At 32.4% G+C, this 17904-nt stretch overlaps 1 protein-coding gene across 1 annotated transcript in view; it reads right to left on the bottom strand.

The window, feature by feature from the left end:
• Positions 1–17904, bottom strand: part of ago (F-box and WD-40 domain protein 7) — a 49450-nt gene that overhangs the window by 14691 nt on the left and 16855 nt on the right. Inside the window, exons 3-10 of the mRNA XM_072520597.1 lie at positions 17191–17453; positions 14825–14938; positions 13091–13405; positions 11498–11743; positions 8418–8597; positions 6106–6287; positions 4783–5008; positions 3246–3456 (exon numbers count right to left, since the gene is read on the bottom strand). Coding sequence (XP_072376698.1) covers positions 3246–3456; positions 4783–5008; positions 6106–6287; positions 8418–8597; positions 11498–11743; positions 13091–13405; positions 14825–14938; positions 17191–17453 — 1737 coding nt within the window. The remainder of the gene's footprint in view (positions 1–3245; positions 3457–4782; positions 5009–6105; positions 6288–8417; positions 8598–11497; positions 11744–13090; positions 13406–14824; positions 14939–17190; positions 17454–17904) is intronic.

Below are 17904 nucleotides of genomic sequence, written 5' to 3'. Positions count from 1 at the left end.
AGCTTGCCTAATAGTCGGAGAGATAGAGCCGAAATTTTGAACTGATCAGTAATAAAACAATGTTTCTAAAACATTTGATAAAACTCTACGTCATCGTCTGAATCTTTTATAGAATATTTTGTAGTTTTAAAATGATATTGTGATAATGTTTTTTTTTTCAAACTAAAGTCATATTTACTTGTTAACTCACATTTTTTTCCTAAATATAAATATTTTACGAATTAATTTTTAATTGAATAAATGTTTGATATTAGAATGAAAAACAAAAAAAATATTTTCAATATAATAATCAATTGAAATTATCTAATGATTGATAAAAATTAATTACGAAACCGGTTAAATAATTTTATTAAATTAAAGTAATTTTATAATGTTAACTATTGAATATTTTCGGTATAACAAATAGTAATTTTACTTATTTTTTATTACAATAAAAAGGTTTTTAAATTTATATTGCATAAATAATGGTTGTTCAGGTATAAGAAAAATTTGATTTATTATTACATTAATAATCAAATACAAAATATATTATTTCTATTTATCAATAGGTAAAATTCAATTTGTAGAATTCTTTTAACATTTTACAAATAATTATTAATAAAAATCAATTTAATAGTGGAATTATCAATTTTTTAAGTTTTGAAATTTACTTTGTAGATATTTTCAATATATTTTTTTAACTTTCAAATTGATTGAATTTTTTTTTTCATTAGTTAATTATAATTTTACAAATTCTGATTGGACATTAATTTTGCATCATTATTTTAAAATATTAAAATAATAATGATGCGCGTTCCATTTAGATCAGTAATTCTAGACGCATGCGCTAAATGTAATAAGTATCAAGATGCTTTTATCCAACTTGGTGAAACTGACTTCGATTGTAATGAAGTTTTTGAAACCTTAGAAACTTTCATATGTCACTTATATGGAACAGGATTGACGAGAACAATTCCAAAAAGAAAAGTAAACGATGTCAGATTTTCACTATTTAACCGGCAGTATAAGTTGCATGATGTGAACGAGCCTTTAAAAAAAAAACTAAAAAATTTCGATGCTTCAAGCTTACCACCATGTCAAGATGAATTACACCAACATCTACTGCGAGCTCATTATATTTCAAATATTTGGACAAATGCTCATAAAAAAGTACCAACAATTGATTGTTGAAGAACATGGTTGGGAGCTTGAAGATGAAACATATAAATTCAAATGGTTTAGTGGACCTCACATGCCAGAATCAGTTCGAGAAGTAGTGATTGAAAATGAAGCAGATAATGAATGTGATATTATTAAAAGTGAAAGTGACGAAGATGATGAATGTGATGACATCAATGAGAGTGAGAAAAATGAGAAAAAAAAAATTTTTTTCTAAATTTTTTTTTCTTATCGGAAAAATCGTTTGAAAATTTTTGGAAAAAAATCATGGTATAACTTACAGAAAATCGAAAAGATTCTACAAATTAGATTTTACCTCAAAAAATTACGAAAATTTTCATTTACCGAAATTTTTTTGGAAAATTTTGAGGAAAACTCTACTTGACGCTTTTCAGAATAGTAACAGAAGTGAGCATACAAATTTTCAAATCAATCGGTATAAAAATATCATAATAAAATCAGTTTGAAAATTGTTACCGAGACCTAAAATGCGCAGTCAAGTGGTACATTTGACCCCGTTTTATGGCTCTCTGTACCCACCCAGCTGTCTGCCCTTTTGGATTTAGAGTTTTTAGGGGCTAAATAATGAGCCATGAAAATGGCGGACATATTACTTATCGTTAATTTTTCCCCAAAAAATTGCAACTTCACCCCTGTCCGCCACCCCTTATGTATCCACTCTCGCGTCCGCCCTTTGGGATTTCGTCTAGTTATACCAAGATCTTACTCTGGGCAAATTTTCAGCCATATTATCGATCGTTAATTTTTCCGAAAAAAATTACAACTTCATCCCTGTATAGCCACCCCCTGTACCACGAGGGGCGTCCGCCTGTAAGGCAAAGTCTTAACCCAGTTACAATGAATATATTCCAATAGAGAAATGTCATATTACTGATCAGTTCAAAATTTCGGCTCTATCTCTTGGACTATAAGGAAGCCATAGGTGGTTTGACAGCATAATAACTGCTTGTTTAGTCTAGTTTTCACAGTGATTCTAGGCAACCTACTTGGGTGGAGTTTTGACTTGTTCTTAAATGAATTCAGAATCCAGCAGCCTGCTGAAGTATTGGATTTTTATAATATAATTATTTGACAACCTTTTGTTGGCCAACCACCTAGAGCAGAGTTGAGCCGAAATACATTGATTTCGTATGTTCCGTTTTAAATTCGTTCAATCTGTATATTATGTCTACACGATATGATAAATACAACCTAGTGATGGTGAACATGGTTATTATAAACGGTGACCGTGATCAACATTCTTTTATGTACAGTAACAGTTAGTCACCTGTTTTAAACTTGCTCTAGAAAATGTAATTCGAAAGTCCCAAATTAACACAAATGGCACTATGTTTAACAAATCTGTACAAGTTGTCAGATATGCAGATGACATCGGCATCATCCTGTCCACAGTCTCTGACCGACGCATTCCGATCATTAAGGGCAACTGCACAGAGAATTAGACTAAATATAAATGTCCAAAAGACCAAATATATGTTTTGTACTAGATCAAGTAACCAGAAGAATCATAATGGACGATTTAGAACTGGAAGGTGTGGACACAAAAAAAAATGGTTAAGACGTTTAATGACATTTTAAAAAGAAAAATATAACTAGATAATATAAGATATTTATGGAAATTCGGTTCCAAAAAACAGCATATTTGCTGTTCAACTCAGAATCTTGTAATTTTCAGTTAATTTGGCAACCAGTACTACATATTAAACCATTCATAAAATTCGCCGTTGTTAAATCACTAGATGTTAGTCGCCGTTCCCCGAGAATATCATATTTGTTACATAAAAACGTTTAGTGAGACGGTGACGAAATTCATAACTGACATATCCGGTCATTGATCAAGGCTATCGAACTTATCAAGGAACGGTAGTTACCGGTGATTTTAAATCACCGTGATGAAATCACCGGTGGTGAAATAAAGTCCTATCACTAATACAAAATATATATTGGGTATAACACCACAATAAGGGAAATATATTATATTATTTTTATTAATATCAATACATTTATTGAATAACTTTTACATATTAACTGGCGGAATATATTACGAATGCACTTAAAATACTAACCTGATAATGTTTGTAGGCACTGTCCAGTCACGATATCCCACACTTTAACAGTAGAATCAGCATTACCAGAAACCAATATATTATTTCTCAACTCCATTCCAGAAGTTAAAGACTGATGACCCTTTAAAATATGTTTGCAGGCTCCCGTTTCCACTTCCCAAACTCTAATACTCGTATCCAAGGAACCACTTACTACATGAACGCCATCAAACTGGAAAGTATTGATATTCGAATTAGAATAAATAGAATTATCTAAAAGTATCCATATTAACTTTGTTATATATCAAGAAATGATGTCCTCATCTTTAATTTGATATCAATATTATTTGGAATTCAACAGCAATGTTCAATAAACAATTAAAAGTTCATTAAGCAGTGAAGGAACTCGACAAATAATTCAGACCTTTTACTAAGTAATCATAGGACACGCCAATTAGCATTATAATTTCCCCAAACGTGTCACTTTCTTACAGACAGATATTTTAATAGGACAACATGATGGATTTAAAAAAAAGAAATAGCCTTGAGCTCCCAGCAGATGCTAGAATATATCAAATACAACCGTTGAAAAGGGTTCAATACATGCATGGTGTTAATAGTTGATTATAAAAAAGAACTAATCATAAATGGGTATTTTAAAGCAAAATAAATAGAAAATAAGTAAACATAAGCTAATTAATAAAGTAGTATTACATTATAACTCAACTCAATTAAATGCAAGAAAATGGGGGAAAGTTAATTAAATTACTCACATAGTCATCAACGACGACAAAGAAATACGATCCACAACTTGGTTAGACAAATGTTGCCTTTAGCATTGATTCCTCAACTTAAAACAATCTAAAAAGCTCTAAACTTTTTTCAACGAAGAGGTGATAGAAGCTGTGGATGGCTGGTTGCAGAGCAAGACAACATTTTTTTGTGAAAGGTATGTAAGCGTTGCAGGTTTGCAATTAAGAGGAAAGTATGTTGAATAGAAACAAAGCATACTTCTCTCTATCGCAGGTGTTTGGATACAAAGACATTCATAGGGAACTAAAGTTCAAAATATATATAAAACCATCATACGATCAATAGCAACTTATGGAATGTGGATCTTGACAGAAAAACAATAAACGAGTTATATCAATATTACAAAGAACCCTCTATAGCGAATTATGCAAAAATATAAAGATTTTGCTGGACAGTTCACCTTATAAGAATGGATAGCAAAATACCGAGTATAACGCTCAGTGGAACTACAGATGGAAGTCGGGCAGGAGGAAGACAAAGGAAGGGATGAATAGGTGAAGTGAGAACAGATGCTAAGAGATATTGAGGGTGGATAACTGGAGGAGAGCAGCCAAGGAAAGAGATGCTGTGGGAGGTCATTGGAGAGAAAGAGAGATCTTGAATAATAAACTATTTTGACTATTAAATTCTGTTTGCTTCAATAGTACTAGCTATGCTTTTCAATCATCCTCATATCCGCTGGTATTTTATATTCATTTTTAATATTGTTATTAATGTACTGACTATTGATTAAAAAAGTATTTACCTGTAAAGAGTATACTCTATTGGTATGTCCTTCTAAAGTATGGAGGCACTCTTGAGTTTCAGGATTCCAAACTTTTACCATAAAATCATAGGCGCCAGACACGACTAACCTACCGTCATATTGAACACACCGAACAGCAGCGACATGACCTACTAGTACGTGAAGGAAATTTCCAGTTTCAATATCCCAAACTCTTAAAGTAGCATCTCTGGAACCGCTTACAACCCTATAAAGAAAAAATTCTTTTAAACGAATATGTAACTCTTAATTCTCTTACTATTTTTTTATACATGATGATGAAAATGAAAGCAATAAATTAATTACAGTTGGTACAGTATAAATTCAGATGCACATCATCCACGTCATAGTAAGTGACGTCACATGATACCAACAAAATATTTAAATCGTAGGTCTGTTCCTTCTTAGAATCATTTAGCCAAGTACACTGAAATTACAGTAGTTTCTTTGATTTATTATTTTGAACATTTTCTGTAGTAGCGTGAACGCTGAATAAACAATGCACGAATAAACTGGATACATTTGAGATGAAAGCGTACTGAAGGATCTTGAAGATCTCTTAGAGGGATAAATAACTAAACAGGGAGAACTCCCAAGCGTAACGCGTACCTGGAATTTTTTCTGTTTTGCTGATAAATACCAATTGCTACAATTAATTATACAGGAAAAGATTTGGGGCAAGCGTAATAGTTACGGGAGAAGAATGACAGTTCTATTTAATTATGCCCAGCTGCAGCCTCGAGTGTGTTAAAATTGCCACAATGATAGCCAAACCTCGTAGTACATATGGTACATGAAGAAAATCGATAAGAATCTGTAACTCTACAGTTGGTTTAGATTTACTATCCACACAAATCAAATTGTTGAATGCCGTTTTCTTTCCAGATCAGTCCTCTATTTAGATGGATTCGAATTATTTAGCAACCGCGAATTGTTACATCTGCAGCAGTTATTACATAAAACGTCAAGTATCACGAACTTATTTTGGTATCGAGTCACCTAACTCCTCCCATCGGTGAAACGATTGGAGCTCAGCATTCATTCAGTGAAGTATCTGCTGTAATTATTCGAGTCTTTGAAGACTGCTTCGAAACTCCACCATAATTGAAGTATACTACATTTATGTAGTTAATAAGTAAAAGTATATAGTTTAGTGAATCTGGGTATTTAATAGATGAAGACAATTGTAAATAGTTTTTATATTTCATCGTGTTCTCTAGGATAATCACCCCTGATATTAGACAGAAATTTATAGACCCAATTATTCACAGAAACATGATTTATAGGAAAAATGACTATACTTACTTTTTACCATGAAGATGCATACATCTAACGGTTGAGGTATGTCCATACAAAGTGTGTATACAAAGGCCGGTATCAGCATCCCATACTTTTAAGGTCCTATCAGTACTTCCACTTATTATTGTACTTCCAGACATCTGAGAGGACCACACACCACCCGTGTGCCCAACAAGTGTTCTCAGACACTGAAATTTTTTATTAATAATATTAGAATGATTAATAATATTTATAAAAAATATAACATACTACAAGTACTATGCTTATGTTATTTGGGAATAAACCACGATTATATGTAAATATTTTACTTTTAAGGTTAACGTTAGAAATTGTTTTTTAAATACAATGTGATTTAATTTGTATGTTGATAACTAGTGAGAATAAAAGAGTTTAATGGACTTTATATTTCTTAGTTTAAAAGGTTTAGCAATTCTATCACCTCAACAAAAACATATCCAGGCGCAGATGTCTTTTCAGATCATAGTCTATTGGTTGCAAATATCAACATACCACTTAAAATAATTCATAAGAAAATGAGGCCCAAGATAGATATAAGACTACTAAAAGAAAATGACATCCAGAAAAAAGTAAAAACAGAGATTAATAAGAATTTTGCGAAAATAGTTGAAGACACTAGTAGAGGCATAAAAGAACAGTGGAACGAAATGAAGACATCTATTACCACAATTCCGCATGAATATCTAAAATCAAAAAGAGAAAAGAAGCAAGAATGGATGACAGATAAAATATTGCAGATGATGGAAGAGCGAAGAAAATTAAAAGGTAGAAATGACAACGAATACAAAAAGTTGCATAAGACTATACTAAAGGAGATAAAATGAGCAAAAGAAGCATGGATGACGGAGAAATGTACAGAAGTTGAAACACTGCATAAATACTATTTAAATGGGAATAAGCTACAATTAAAGGTTAAATTACGTTTATTGACGTTTCAATTTCCACTTCGGAAATCGTTCTCAAAATACATTGATATTTATATGTAAATACATCAAGTATTTTGAGAACGATTTCCGAAGTGGAAATTGAAACGTCAATAAACGTAATTTAACATTTAATTGTGGTTTATTCCCATTTAAATAGTAATTACTTTAAAATGCCACAAGAAAATAGCTTCAGAACAATATTAAGAAACCGTTATGGGCCCAGCGTTATTCAAAATTTTCGGAGATTACGAAGGTACAGAATACCAGAAAACAACGCAATACAGGCATAGTTGTAGACATTGAAGGCCAGATTTTGACTAGCATTGAAGATAAATTACGAAGATGGAAAGAATATATGCAAGAAGTCCGACTGAAATAAACAATCCCTACGGTCCTAAGATAGGCCCATTTAGAAGAAGATATTTCTTGGTAAAACTTTACTTGATTATAAATTATTTGAATGCAACCATGAAAGTTACAGACAAATTACGCAAAGGATCACAAAATGGAGGATTGAGAATGTGTAATGAAGTAGTAATTACAATAAACTAACAGTCCTCCTCTTCGAACTGAAGCTGAATTGGAGTGATATATAATAATACTAGTGAGGGGTGGAAAAAAAAAACAACAGCAAACCTCCCAAAATTTAATAAGAGCTAATTTAATAACGCAGTTAATTCTTCAATATTATTATTGTGGCTAGAAGTGGCAACGTTCGATATTAGAAATATGATCTGGTACCTGGAGCTATTGCATTTTTGTTTTGTATAGAAGTTGAAATTATTCAAAAAATGAAAGTTCTTCCCTAACAAAAAACATATTACTTTAACTTCATTTTGTTAAATAAAATGTACTTTTTTGATTTTTAGTAAATAATATAGTTGAAGATAAATTTATTTTTTGACCATTTTAAAATACACAAATAAAACCCTTAAACCCAAGTAGTAGAACAATAATTTTGTCCAGGAGTTTATAAGTATAGTAGAATTACTATATAAGTTTATATTAGTATAAAAAGATGTTGTTGCAACTCAACATACGCACAGGATACTTGTACGCAATTTCAGTAACTTGTCCATTCTCGTTCTCTCCCACTAGCTCCCTTCCACCCTTTCTCTACCTCTGGAAATGCATAGTAAAGCACATTTTATGTTTTTTTTTTCGATTATCTCGGAAATTACTTATTTATTTACACATTAATTCGGCAAAATTATTGTATTGGCCCAAATTAATTCTCTAATTAAGGGCTTTTTCGTTTGAAACAATCTTGACCGTAAGTAAGATTATATTTACTTTACTATAAGTATAGTATAATATACAGTGTAAATAAAATTATTTATTATAATTATTTTTAGTAATATAAGTTAAACTTACTTTTCCGGTAGTGGCAGACCACACTTTAAGGGTATTATCATCAGATCCACTAACAATTCTATTACCGCTGAACTGAAGACATGTTATCACATGGTCGTCGTGACCTTTTAATACCTTTGGTGGCCTAATTGGAGCTGACCTCCAGTTCATTTCTATGGCATGCTGGCGCATGTATGTAGCCTAGAACATCGGAATAAACATATTACATTCTAGAAAAAATTATATGAATAATGCACATATACAGTGTTATCGAACTAAGGGGAACATACAAATTTGATATAAACATTTATTAGTTATAGCAGTTGTTTAAATAATGTCACTGGGGTCAAACGGCAAGACTAATACTCGAAGGCTCCCTGTCAGAGGAAATAGGTATTCAGAATGGTGTATCCAACAGGGACACACCAATACTATTCAATTTATAGTCTGAATAAATTTTCCGTGAAGCATTGGAAGATGAGTCAGATGGTATAGCGATCAATGGAGTTCTTATCAACAACATCAAATATGCTGACCATACAGCTCATCATCAGTGGCATTACAGCTGGTTATGATCCAAAGCCTTCTTCAGAACAATCTTCCATTCGCCCCTGTCTCTGCCAACTCTTCTCCATGCTTTAGAGAGTGTAGTGAGAATCCAAAACGACTTTTCAAGACCCTTCCATTGTAAAAATGGACTGAGACAGGGAGATGGACTGTCGTGTCTCTTATTTAACCTTGCACTAGAAAAAGTAATTCGAGAGTGCCATATTAATACGAATGGTACCATCTTTAATAAATCTGTACAAGTGGTCGGATATGCAGATGACATAGACATTATTACTAGGTCCACAGAATCTCTGACCGAAGCATTTCGAAGGGCGTCTGCACTGAGAATGGGATTAAAAATAAACGCACAGAAAACCAAGTATATGTATTGTATTAGATCAGGCAACCAGATATCTAGACTATTAATTGATGGTCTGGAACTGGAAGGTGTGGACACCTTCGTCTACCTGGGCTCGCTGCTGACCAAAGACAACAATGTCGGCGAAGAAATTCAAAGAAGGATAGTGCTTGCCAATAAGTGCTATTATGGCTTGAGGAAACAGATGGCCCAAAACTACCCAGAAAATTAAAGTTACCATATATAAAACACTAATAAGGCCAGTGTTAACATACGGATCAGAAGCGTGGTCACTTACACACAACGACCAAGAATTGCTTAAACGTTTCGAGAGAAAAATTCTAAGGAAAATATATGGAGGAGTCCAAGAACAGGGTTTGTGGCGTAGACGCTACTTTGAGTTATACAAAAGTTTTGGGGAACCTGACGTTGTAAAAAGTATTAAAATAGCACGCCTTCGATGGATAGGACATGTAATTGGGCGAAATGAAGATGCAACGATCAGAAAAATATTCGACAGAAGAGGACCAGTGGGAAGACGAACCAGACGAAGACCAAAACTTAGGTATCAAGATAACATACAGGATGATCTAAAGCATGGACCATACAGCTATAAGAGGCAATAATTTGGGAGACCTCCTGGGACTCTTTAATAAAGTATCTATGGTTAGTATGACGCACGGTTTAGATATCAATATCACAAAAACCAAAATGATGTTCGTTTTGGTTTTCGTTAATAACATTTAAGTTGAAAAAAGTTAAAAATTGTGGACAATTACCTTTGAAATAGCCCGGAATTGTCAACGAGACTAACCAACATTCAGAAGAAATTTGTCCACGCATTGATCAAGCACAAACTGCTTTTCTCCAATCTTCAACACTTGAGCTCAAATATTTTTGCTCAATGATATCGTTTCTTCATTATAGCAGCAGTCAAAGCTGTTTTTTGTGCTCTGATCGTTTTTCATCAAACTTCTTTAAGTCGTTTTTGTACAGTAAATTCATGAACAACATTTCCAGTGTGAGCTAAGGCTTCTTGAACTTCTTAGCTTGTTTTGATAAAGTTTAATTTACTTTCTTTTTCTCTTTTTATCCTTTTGCCACTCAATAGTCCCAATGTCTCTTTTTAACTTCAATACCATGTTTATAAACAGCTCTATACTTACTCAACTCAACACATTGGGAAATCCATTTGAGTAGATATTGTATTATTCATTCAAATAAGAATATTCAGTATACTTCAGCAAAAATAAAATTAAAAAACATGGTTTAAAAACAGTTTACATGGTTTACAAACTCCAACACATTTAAGTAAAAATTTTCAAATTGGTATGATACATCATCCAAGTATAACGGGTTGCCTACTTTGATACGTAATATACTTTATATAAAAGTAATTTTTAACTTGTCGAAAATTACAAGTTGTATTGGCTGTTAGACAGGTTATGCTATTTTCAACCACTTGCTTATTTCTGTATTTTCGTTTATTTTCTTAATTTTTTACTGTATTTTTGTTCATATGGCCTCCATTAAAAAATCCACAAGAAAACAATAATTAGAGTTGATGAGGGACTTTTTAAAAGTAAATAAAATGGTTCTGACGGCCAAAACAAAACCAACAAGCGCTAAAAAAATTGCACAGTTGTGGCAGGAATTTGATATTGAAGCCAATTCAATATATGATGGTCCTAACAAAAGCGGGGAACTGAAAAAAAGACATGTAAGAAAACTGTAATTTCTGTTACTCTCAAATTTAATAAATGCTTGATTTATCCCTAGTATATACCTATGCCACGTGACAAAACCATAAATTACATTTTATGTAATTTTGTGCTGTGACTGCACGTTAAATGAAATTTCTACGTCATTTTACACATAGCAAAACAGGACATGATACATCATAGCGTTTTTACAGAGCACTTTTTGAGAACTGTAAGAACTTGTCACTACTATGACATAAACATGCTGCCAACCTCTAAAAAATATAATTTTGACGTTGTATGATGTATTAATCCGCAACAATGCTGTAATTTTACTCTTGTTTACAAGTATTATTTATGCTAAATCAGTTTTTTGTATAAAAGATCATATTATATAATCCGCAAAGCTATATTCAGTCAAACCATGTCGTGTATTATACTTATTCAATTGTTTCGATAAGAAAACAGCTATTAAGTAAAAAATTTTTGCTTACCTTCCACGGAGACATATGGCTGCTGTTCGGCGATCTAGACGACATCCTCTTTTTCGGTATTTCGTCGATACCCGCCTGTTTACACTTTTCTTTCCATAAAAGATTATCATCGGCTAATACACGCCAACTTCGACAGGTCTGTGCTGCTCGTAAAAGGTCTTTTGGTTCTAGGAATGACAAAACATTTAAAGCTAATTCTTTTGGTAACAATGAAATAAAATCCCTTTGGAATTGTGGCTCGATTATCTAAAAAGGAAATGATTCTTTAAATATAAATATGGCAATATTATTTTACAATATATGATCATATAAAATCTCAGCAGTAAGCATTAATTAACTACCTGTGAATTTTAAACCACATATAAACTAAATTTGTTTAAGAAGATATAAAGCCATTCAATTAAAAAAGGTTTCCTTTGGTTGCAAACCAGGTTCTTAAGTTCTTTAGCCAGGATATTCGTCGTCTGTCGACCAGTAGCGCACCTAGAATTTGCCTCTGAGGGGGGGGGGGGGTTTTTGGTTGATCACCGAAATTTTTTTTATGATGTTACCTCCATTTTGAGTCCTTAAAATGTGTGAATAACAGTGTCGGGGGAGTTTAACCCCCCAAACCCCCCACCCCTGGGTGCGCCACTGCTGTCGACTTCTCTCTTATCCTGAACTGAATGCATTTTAATAATTTATATTTGGTTTCATTTCTCATTATATGACCCAAATATTCCAATTTTCTATGTTTCACTGTGTATATCTTTATTTATTCTCTTTGTTTAAGTTATTGGAGTAATATTATGTTTGGTGTTTTGTCCATCCGAGAAATTTTAAGAATTCTTCTAGTTTCGAAGAAGTGCACATCTCGAATGCTTTTAGCCTCTTTATTGTTGTCTCAAGCAAGGTCCGAGACTCTACTCTATTGTAGAGAGAATATGTAGCATTCTAAGCTTCAAATTCAAATAATGTTATAAGTAATTCGACCATTTGGATGAAATCTGTTCATTAAATATTCCATCCAGTGGTGTTAATATTGATACTCACTCTACCATTTTCTCATTGTAATCTCTAATTCTTGCTTTGCTAATTACATGACTTTTGTTTTTTTGGTGTTAACGTCCAAGTCATATTTCTTATTAATTTCAGCTATTTTTTTCATTAAAAGCTGTATTTTGTCATAATGGCTTTATCAGTATATCTGAAATTGTTTACTCGTTCGTAGTTTAATGGAATTCCTGCTTCAGTGTTATCTAGGGCTTCTTGGAAAATTGCCCTTGAGTACATGTTGAATATGAGAGGCGACAATATACATCCTTGTCAAATACCTCCAGAATTTTCACTTCCTCTGTTTTCTTGTTGTTGACTTTAACAGAAGCTTATTGATTCCAGTATAAATTTCTAATGCAGGTCTCTGCCGTCAATTCTACTAGATTGTAGGACTTTCATCATTTTGTGGTGTTGAACTCAGACGCAAACGCCAATTATGGTGAGGCTCAGTAAAATGTGTGAAAGGGTGTATTTTCGCTTAACTTACTGACTTCTCAGTTGAGAAAAGATACAGGATTCAATGAAATTTATTTAAACATTAAAAAATAATAAACTTACTTGCATCATATGCCTGACTTGGGTTGGTTCGCAACTGGCGATCAACTCGTTTATGGCCATGATACGTTCTGCATTTGACCAGGTGGTGAAACGTGTCAACCAGTTGGACAGATCCGGTGGCGGGTTCTCTTTCGTCGGTATGATGGCCCTCGATCTACCACTAGATGGTGTATTACTACCGGAGTAAGTCTGAGAAGCGGAACTTGTAGGTGAGAGAAGACAACCGCCGTTATTGTGTAATGGCGGCGAGTCTGGCGGGATCTTTTTACAAGGCAACATGGGCAATCCATTATTGACGTCTAATTTGCGTTTACGCTGAAATGTGAAGAAACAACTGATGAGTAAACCATATTTTAAGCAAATTTGTTTATTTGAAAAATTTAATAAAATTTCAGAGAGAAGATTAGAATTAAATCATATGTTAGTCAACACGTATAGTGATACTAACTCAATGTATGTATTGTTCATCATAAAATATATCAGAATCAAATAAAAACTTGATCTCGCCCAACATAAAGCTACCGGAAGTAAAATATTAGATATCATTTAAATATTTCTTTATGTAGATGATCAAAAAATTCATTCAAAAAATGACTCTAGCTATATTATCATCATCAGCAGCAGCAGGACATAGTTTGCACTCTGTTTGTACCCAGAGTGCATGGTGTTGTGCGGTACGGATCCAATTTTTCGTCATCTTTTGCAGATCATCTTGTCATCTCCTTAACATCTGTAACTCTGGTTCTGTTTCATAGGTCTTCAATCTTGATCTTGTCTTTTATTGCTACTTCCTTATCAGTGAATACTCTATCCTCCTTTGTGATATTCTTAGTTATTTTAGTTTCTTAGTTAAAACAAAAGAAAAACTAAAAACTAGCTACATGAGTGTACTAGCAAATATGATTTTAGTTTTCTTGAAATTTGAAGTAAAAATGTCTGGTTTCATAATTTTCCTCCATAAAAGACTGAGTCCGAATGTGCAAATCAACATGTTTATAACATACTTGATAACATTGTGGCATAATATCAGCAGCAACCCTTAGTGGGATTCTTGTCATTGCCATGTAATAAATATAAATAAAACGTAAGACATATTAAATTTTGTACCATCTAAAGGGTTTTACCCAGGTATTTAGTGGCTTAACTCATGTGCACCCAGTAACAAAACACTGATGATGTGCTTTTTTAAGTCCGAAAACGTTCTGTGATGTAACCCGAAAGGGATTTTTAATTATATACCTTTTGTAAAGGATTTTAAATAAACTTTTTTAATAAATAATTGCATATTTCCAGTATTTTAGATTTGGTGATACAAATTACACAAATCTTTGTTGCACTTTAATAAAAATTACACATGGCAACACTGGAAATAATGCCAATAGTTCTAACTGTCATTTGCACTCCATAAATTAAAGGTGAATTTTACACTGTTTTGTCAATGATATATGTAAATTATTATTGTTTTGGAGTACCAATTTTATTGTATAAACTTTATTTTATTGAAAATATTTTGTGTAAGAAAAATAATTAAAACAATTGTCAAACTGTTATTAAAGAATTTTTAAGCAGTTGGCTGCATTGTGGCGACGTAGAAATGTCATTTCATAAATGACGTACAAAGGAATTTAAAGAAAATAATGTATATGAAACCTCAATCAATGTGAAATGACTATAATGGTTCTACAGTCATAATTAGTATCAGTTTACTGATCATTACAAAAAGTTATTACTTACCAGAATACGTTCTGCTGAACCAGAATTACTTCTCTTTAATTGTGAACTTCTTGGAGTGTTTGACTGGCTGCCGTTAAAACTATTTATTTCGTCACTACTGCTTACTTCTTCTGACTGGAAAGCAATAAAATTATTAATAACAAAGTACGACGTTAAGTCAAGAGTTAATATTCAATAATATAGATTTAAAATTTATTGAAAAGCAACTTTTATCTTTAAAAATAAAACAAAACTAGCAATAACTTTCCTCGAAATGTATAATATAGAAGATATATAATTTTTAAAGGTGGTTGGAGAAAGTGTCGTTGGTACTTTGCCGATACAGACTGGGAACCATATTATCAGAAATGTCTGATAATAGCAGTAAATTAAATCTTCTTCTTCTTCTAATGGCGCTACAACCCTTTGTGAGTCTTGGCCTGCTTAACAATGTTCTTCCATTCTGCCCTGTCGGATACTTTCCTTCGCCACTGCCTGATGTTCATGGTTTTAAGATCCCTCTCTACGTCGTCTATCCATCTTTTACGGGGCCTTCCTCTTGTTCTGTTTCCTTGGGGCTTCCATCTCTGGACTACTTTTACAGCTCGATTATCTGGCATTCTTTCTAGGTGACCAAGCCAGTTTAGTCTTTGTGATTTTACAAATCTGACAATATCTGCGCTCTGCATTAGTTCATCCAGCTCGTGGTTCATTTTAATTCTCCACGAACTATCGCTGCATTGGGTTGGTCCAAATATCTTCCTTAGTAAATTAAATATGCAGTAAAATAGTCTGATTTAAAGTGAAGTATGTATAGCAGCCAACAAGAAAAACAAAAATAAAATAAGAAAAAAGTTTAAGTTAGTGCCGTTTAGTTCATCTTTAATAATGGTGAAAGCACCATTCCTCGTAAGTTTTTATTTTTTTTATAATCTGCTACAGTGAAAAAGGATTATGCCAAGAAATATGCCATTTTTATTAATATTTAGTTTGTAAGAAGCGTAAATTCTCATAACTGCATATCATATGATAATGACCAAAATAAATTTTAACTTTTCTTATTTTTTTCTAAACTTTTTTATTGAGATCATCTTTAACACAAAAATGTTTACCAGATTTACGAGACCATCGAGAGAAGTTGACATTTAACATTAGATAAAGATGTAAAAAGGTATTAATTGTAATGGACATTTCTTCTTGTCAATCAATAATTTCTGTTTGTAAATCAATATGTCCAGTTAAATTCATGTTAGAGCTAGTAATAAAAAAACTGGTTGATAAGAAATTTGTATTGTTTAATTTCTCTCACAATCTTCCTTTCTTTTGGGAAATAACAAAATAATTCTGACCGGAATGTAGAGCGACCTAATAAGGTAAGTGTGATTATTTCTCTTTCTTCTTGACTATGTATGCATATTGGTTTTGAAGAGAGGTTTAGTGTATTTTTCATTTTTTTTTTGTATCTTTCTTAAACCAATTTTCTCCACCTAGGTCTATAGTATGTTACAAAATAAATCAGGGCTTAACTGAAGACTAAATTTTGTATTACTAATAATTTGCGATTTGCGACAAATATGTTTATACTGTTATCAAATATTCGTTAAGAATAAATCACAAATGATAGCATAAAATATTTGCTTGCTTCTCTTACAAACTGCTTCCGATCTGGAAACTAAAACATCCAAAAAAAAAAATTATTTTAGAGTTTGTTTTTTAATTTCCAAGATATTTAATAAAAGCTAAGTGGACAATAATAATGTATTGTTACGATAAATAATAACGCATAATATGACTCAAAACTGTAAACATGTTTTTCTAATAAGTATTTTTCTAGTAGGCAATATCCAAGGGACCCCTACGCTAAAATCAGTTCCATGGCGTTCGAGATCATTCAGCAAAGGTCGTCGACCGAATTCTAGTAAATTCGCCGCTCAGCTGAAAGACCAGTCCTTGAGTGACCTTCTCGTCTATTCGAAGGGAATCGCCGGAATTCTCGACTAACGGGTATTTATATATATGGGACATTTTATTTAAAGGGACAGTTAGTTCTGAACATCGCGTCGAGTTTTTAAAATGTAACGCACGTATTGTAATAAATGTAGATACATTATATAATTATTAGTGTGAAATAAATTAGTTATATTGTAGAAATAAAGACTTTAAATAAACGTGTAAGTGTTATAAGTGTAGAACCTTTGATAATAAATAAAGACAATAAATTAGATTAATAAAAATACAACAGTATCGAGATAAAAATTTTAAAAAAGCTTGAGTTAGGCTGTGGAAATACAAATCAGAGTAAAATCTCAACTGGCAGGTTCAGACATGTAACATTGTGCTTACGGTGTTTATAAATCTTCAAAAACATGATAGGAATAAAAACTTACGTTTTCTGTGGTTATTTCATCAGGAAATTCTTGATCTAAACAATCTTCCCATTTATCATCTCTACTGTTGGTATCATCTTCTTCGTTATCGTCAACATCTATCTCTAATTTCAAAACAACGTCGATCTCATCTTCATCATCGCATTCTTGTACCAAGCCGAGTTCATTTAAAAAATTACTTTTTTCTAATTTTTCCACTTCTTCGATATTATAATTGTCGTTTTGGGGAATTAAAGGTTGCTCAATATTGCTTTGCGAAGTACCTAAAATAGATATTCGATTGATTCCAAAAAGGGATTTGTATAATAAAAATGTCAAATATTGTGTATATCAGGTGTATTTAATCAGAACTTATCATTGGATGTGTTCTCGATTTGATCTCATCAACCAAAACCATTGAATAAATTCCTGACGGACATCAACAATAAAAATTTAATCAAATTTACCGTGGGAGAAGAAAACAATATCTCACTTCCTTTTCTGGATCTGCTAATCAAAAAAGAGGATACAGGATGTGCAACCAAAGTTTATAGAAACCCAAATAACAACGTAAACATAAAAAGGGAATCATCAAATCATTATATGATACTGATAGAGCCCAAAACATCTGATCTAATGAAAAGGTATTTCAAGAAGAAAAAATCGTGCTAACAAAGGTTTTGACAAAAAATGACCTGCCATATCCATTGTCATTTATCAACAAGGAATTCCACA

The sequence above is a fragment of the Diabrotica undecimpunctata genome, chromosome 1 (genome assembly GCF_040954645.1).
Source record: "Diabrotica undecimpunctata isolate CICGRU chromosome 1, icDiaUnde3, whole genome shotgun sequence".
Taxonomy (NCBI): Eukaryota; Metazoa; Arthropoda; class Insecta; order Coleoptera; family Chrysomelidae; genus Diabrotica; species Diabrotica undecimpunctata.
The sequence above is the reverse complement of the archived record's forward strand: the minus strand, read 5'-3'. Positions and strand labels throughout refer to the sequence as shown.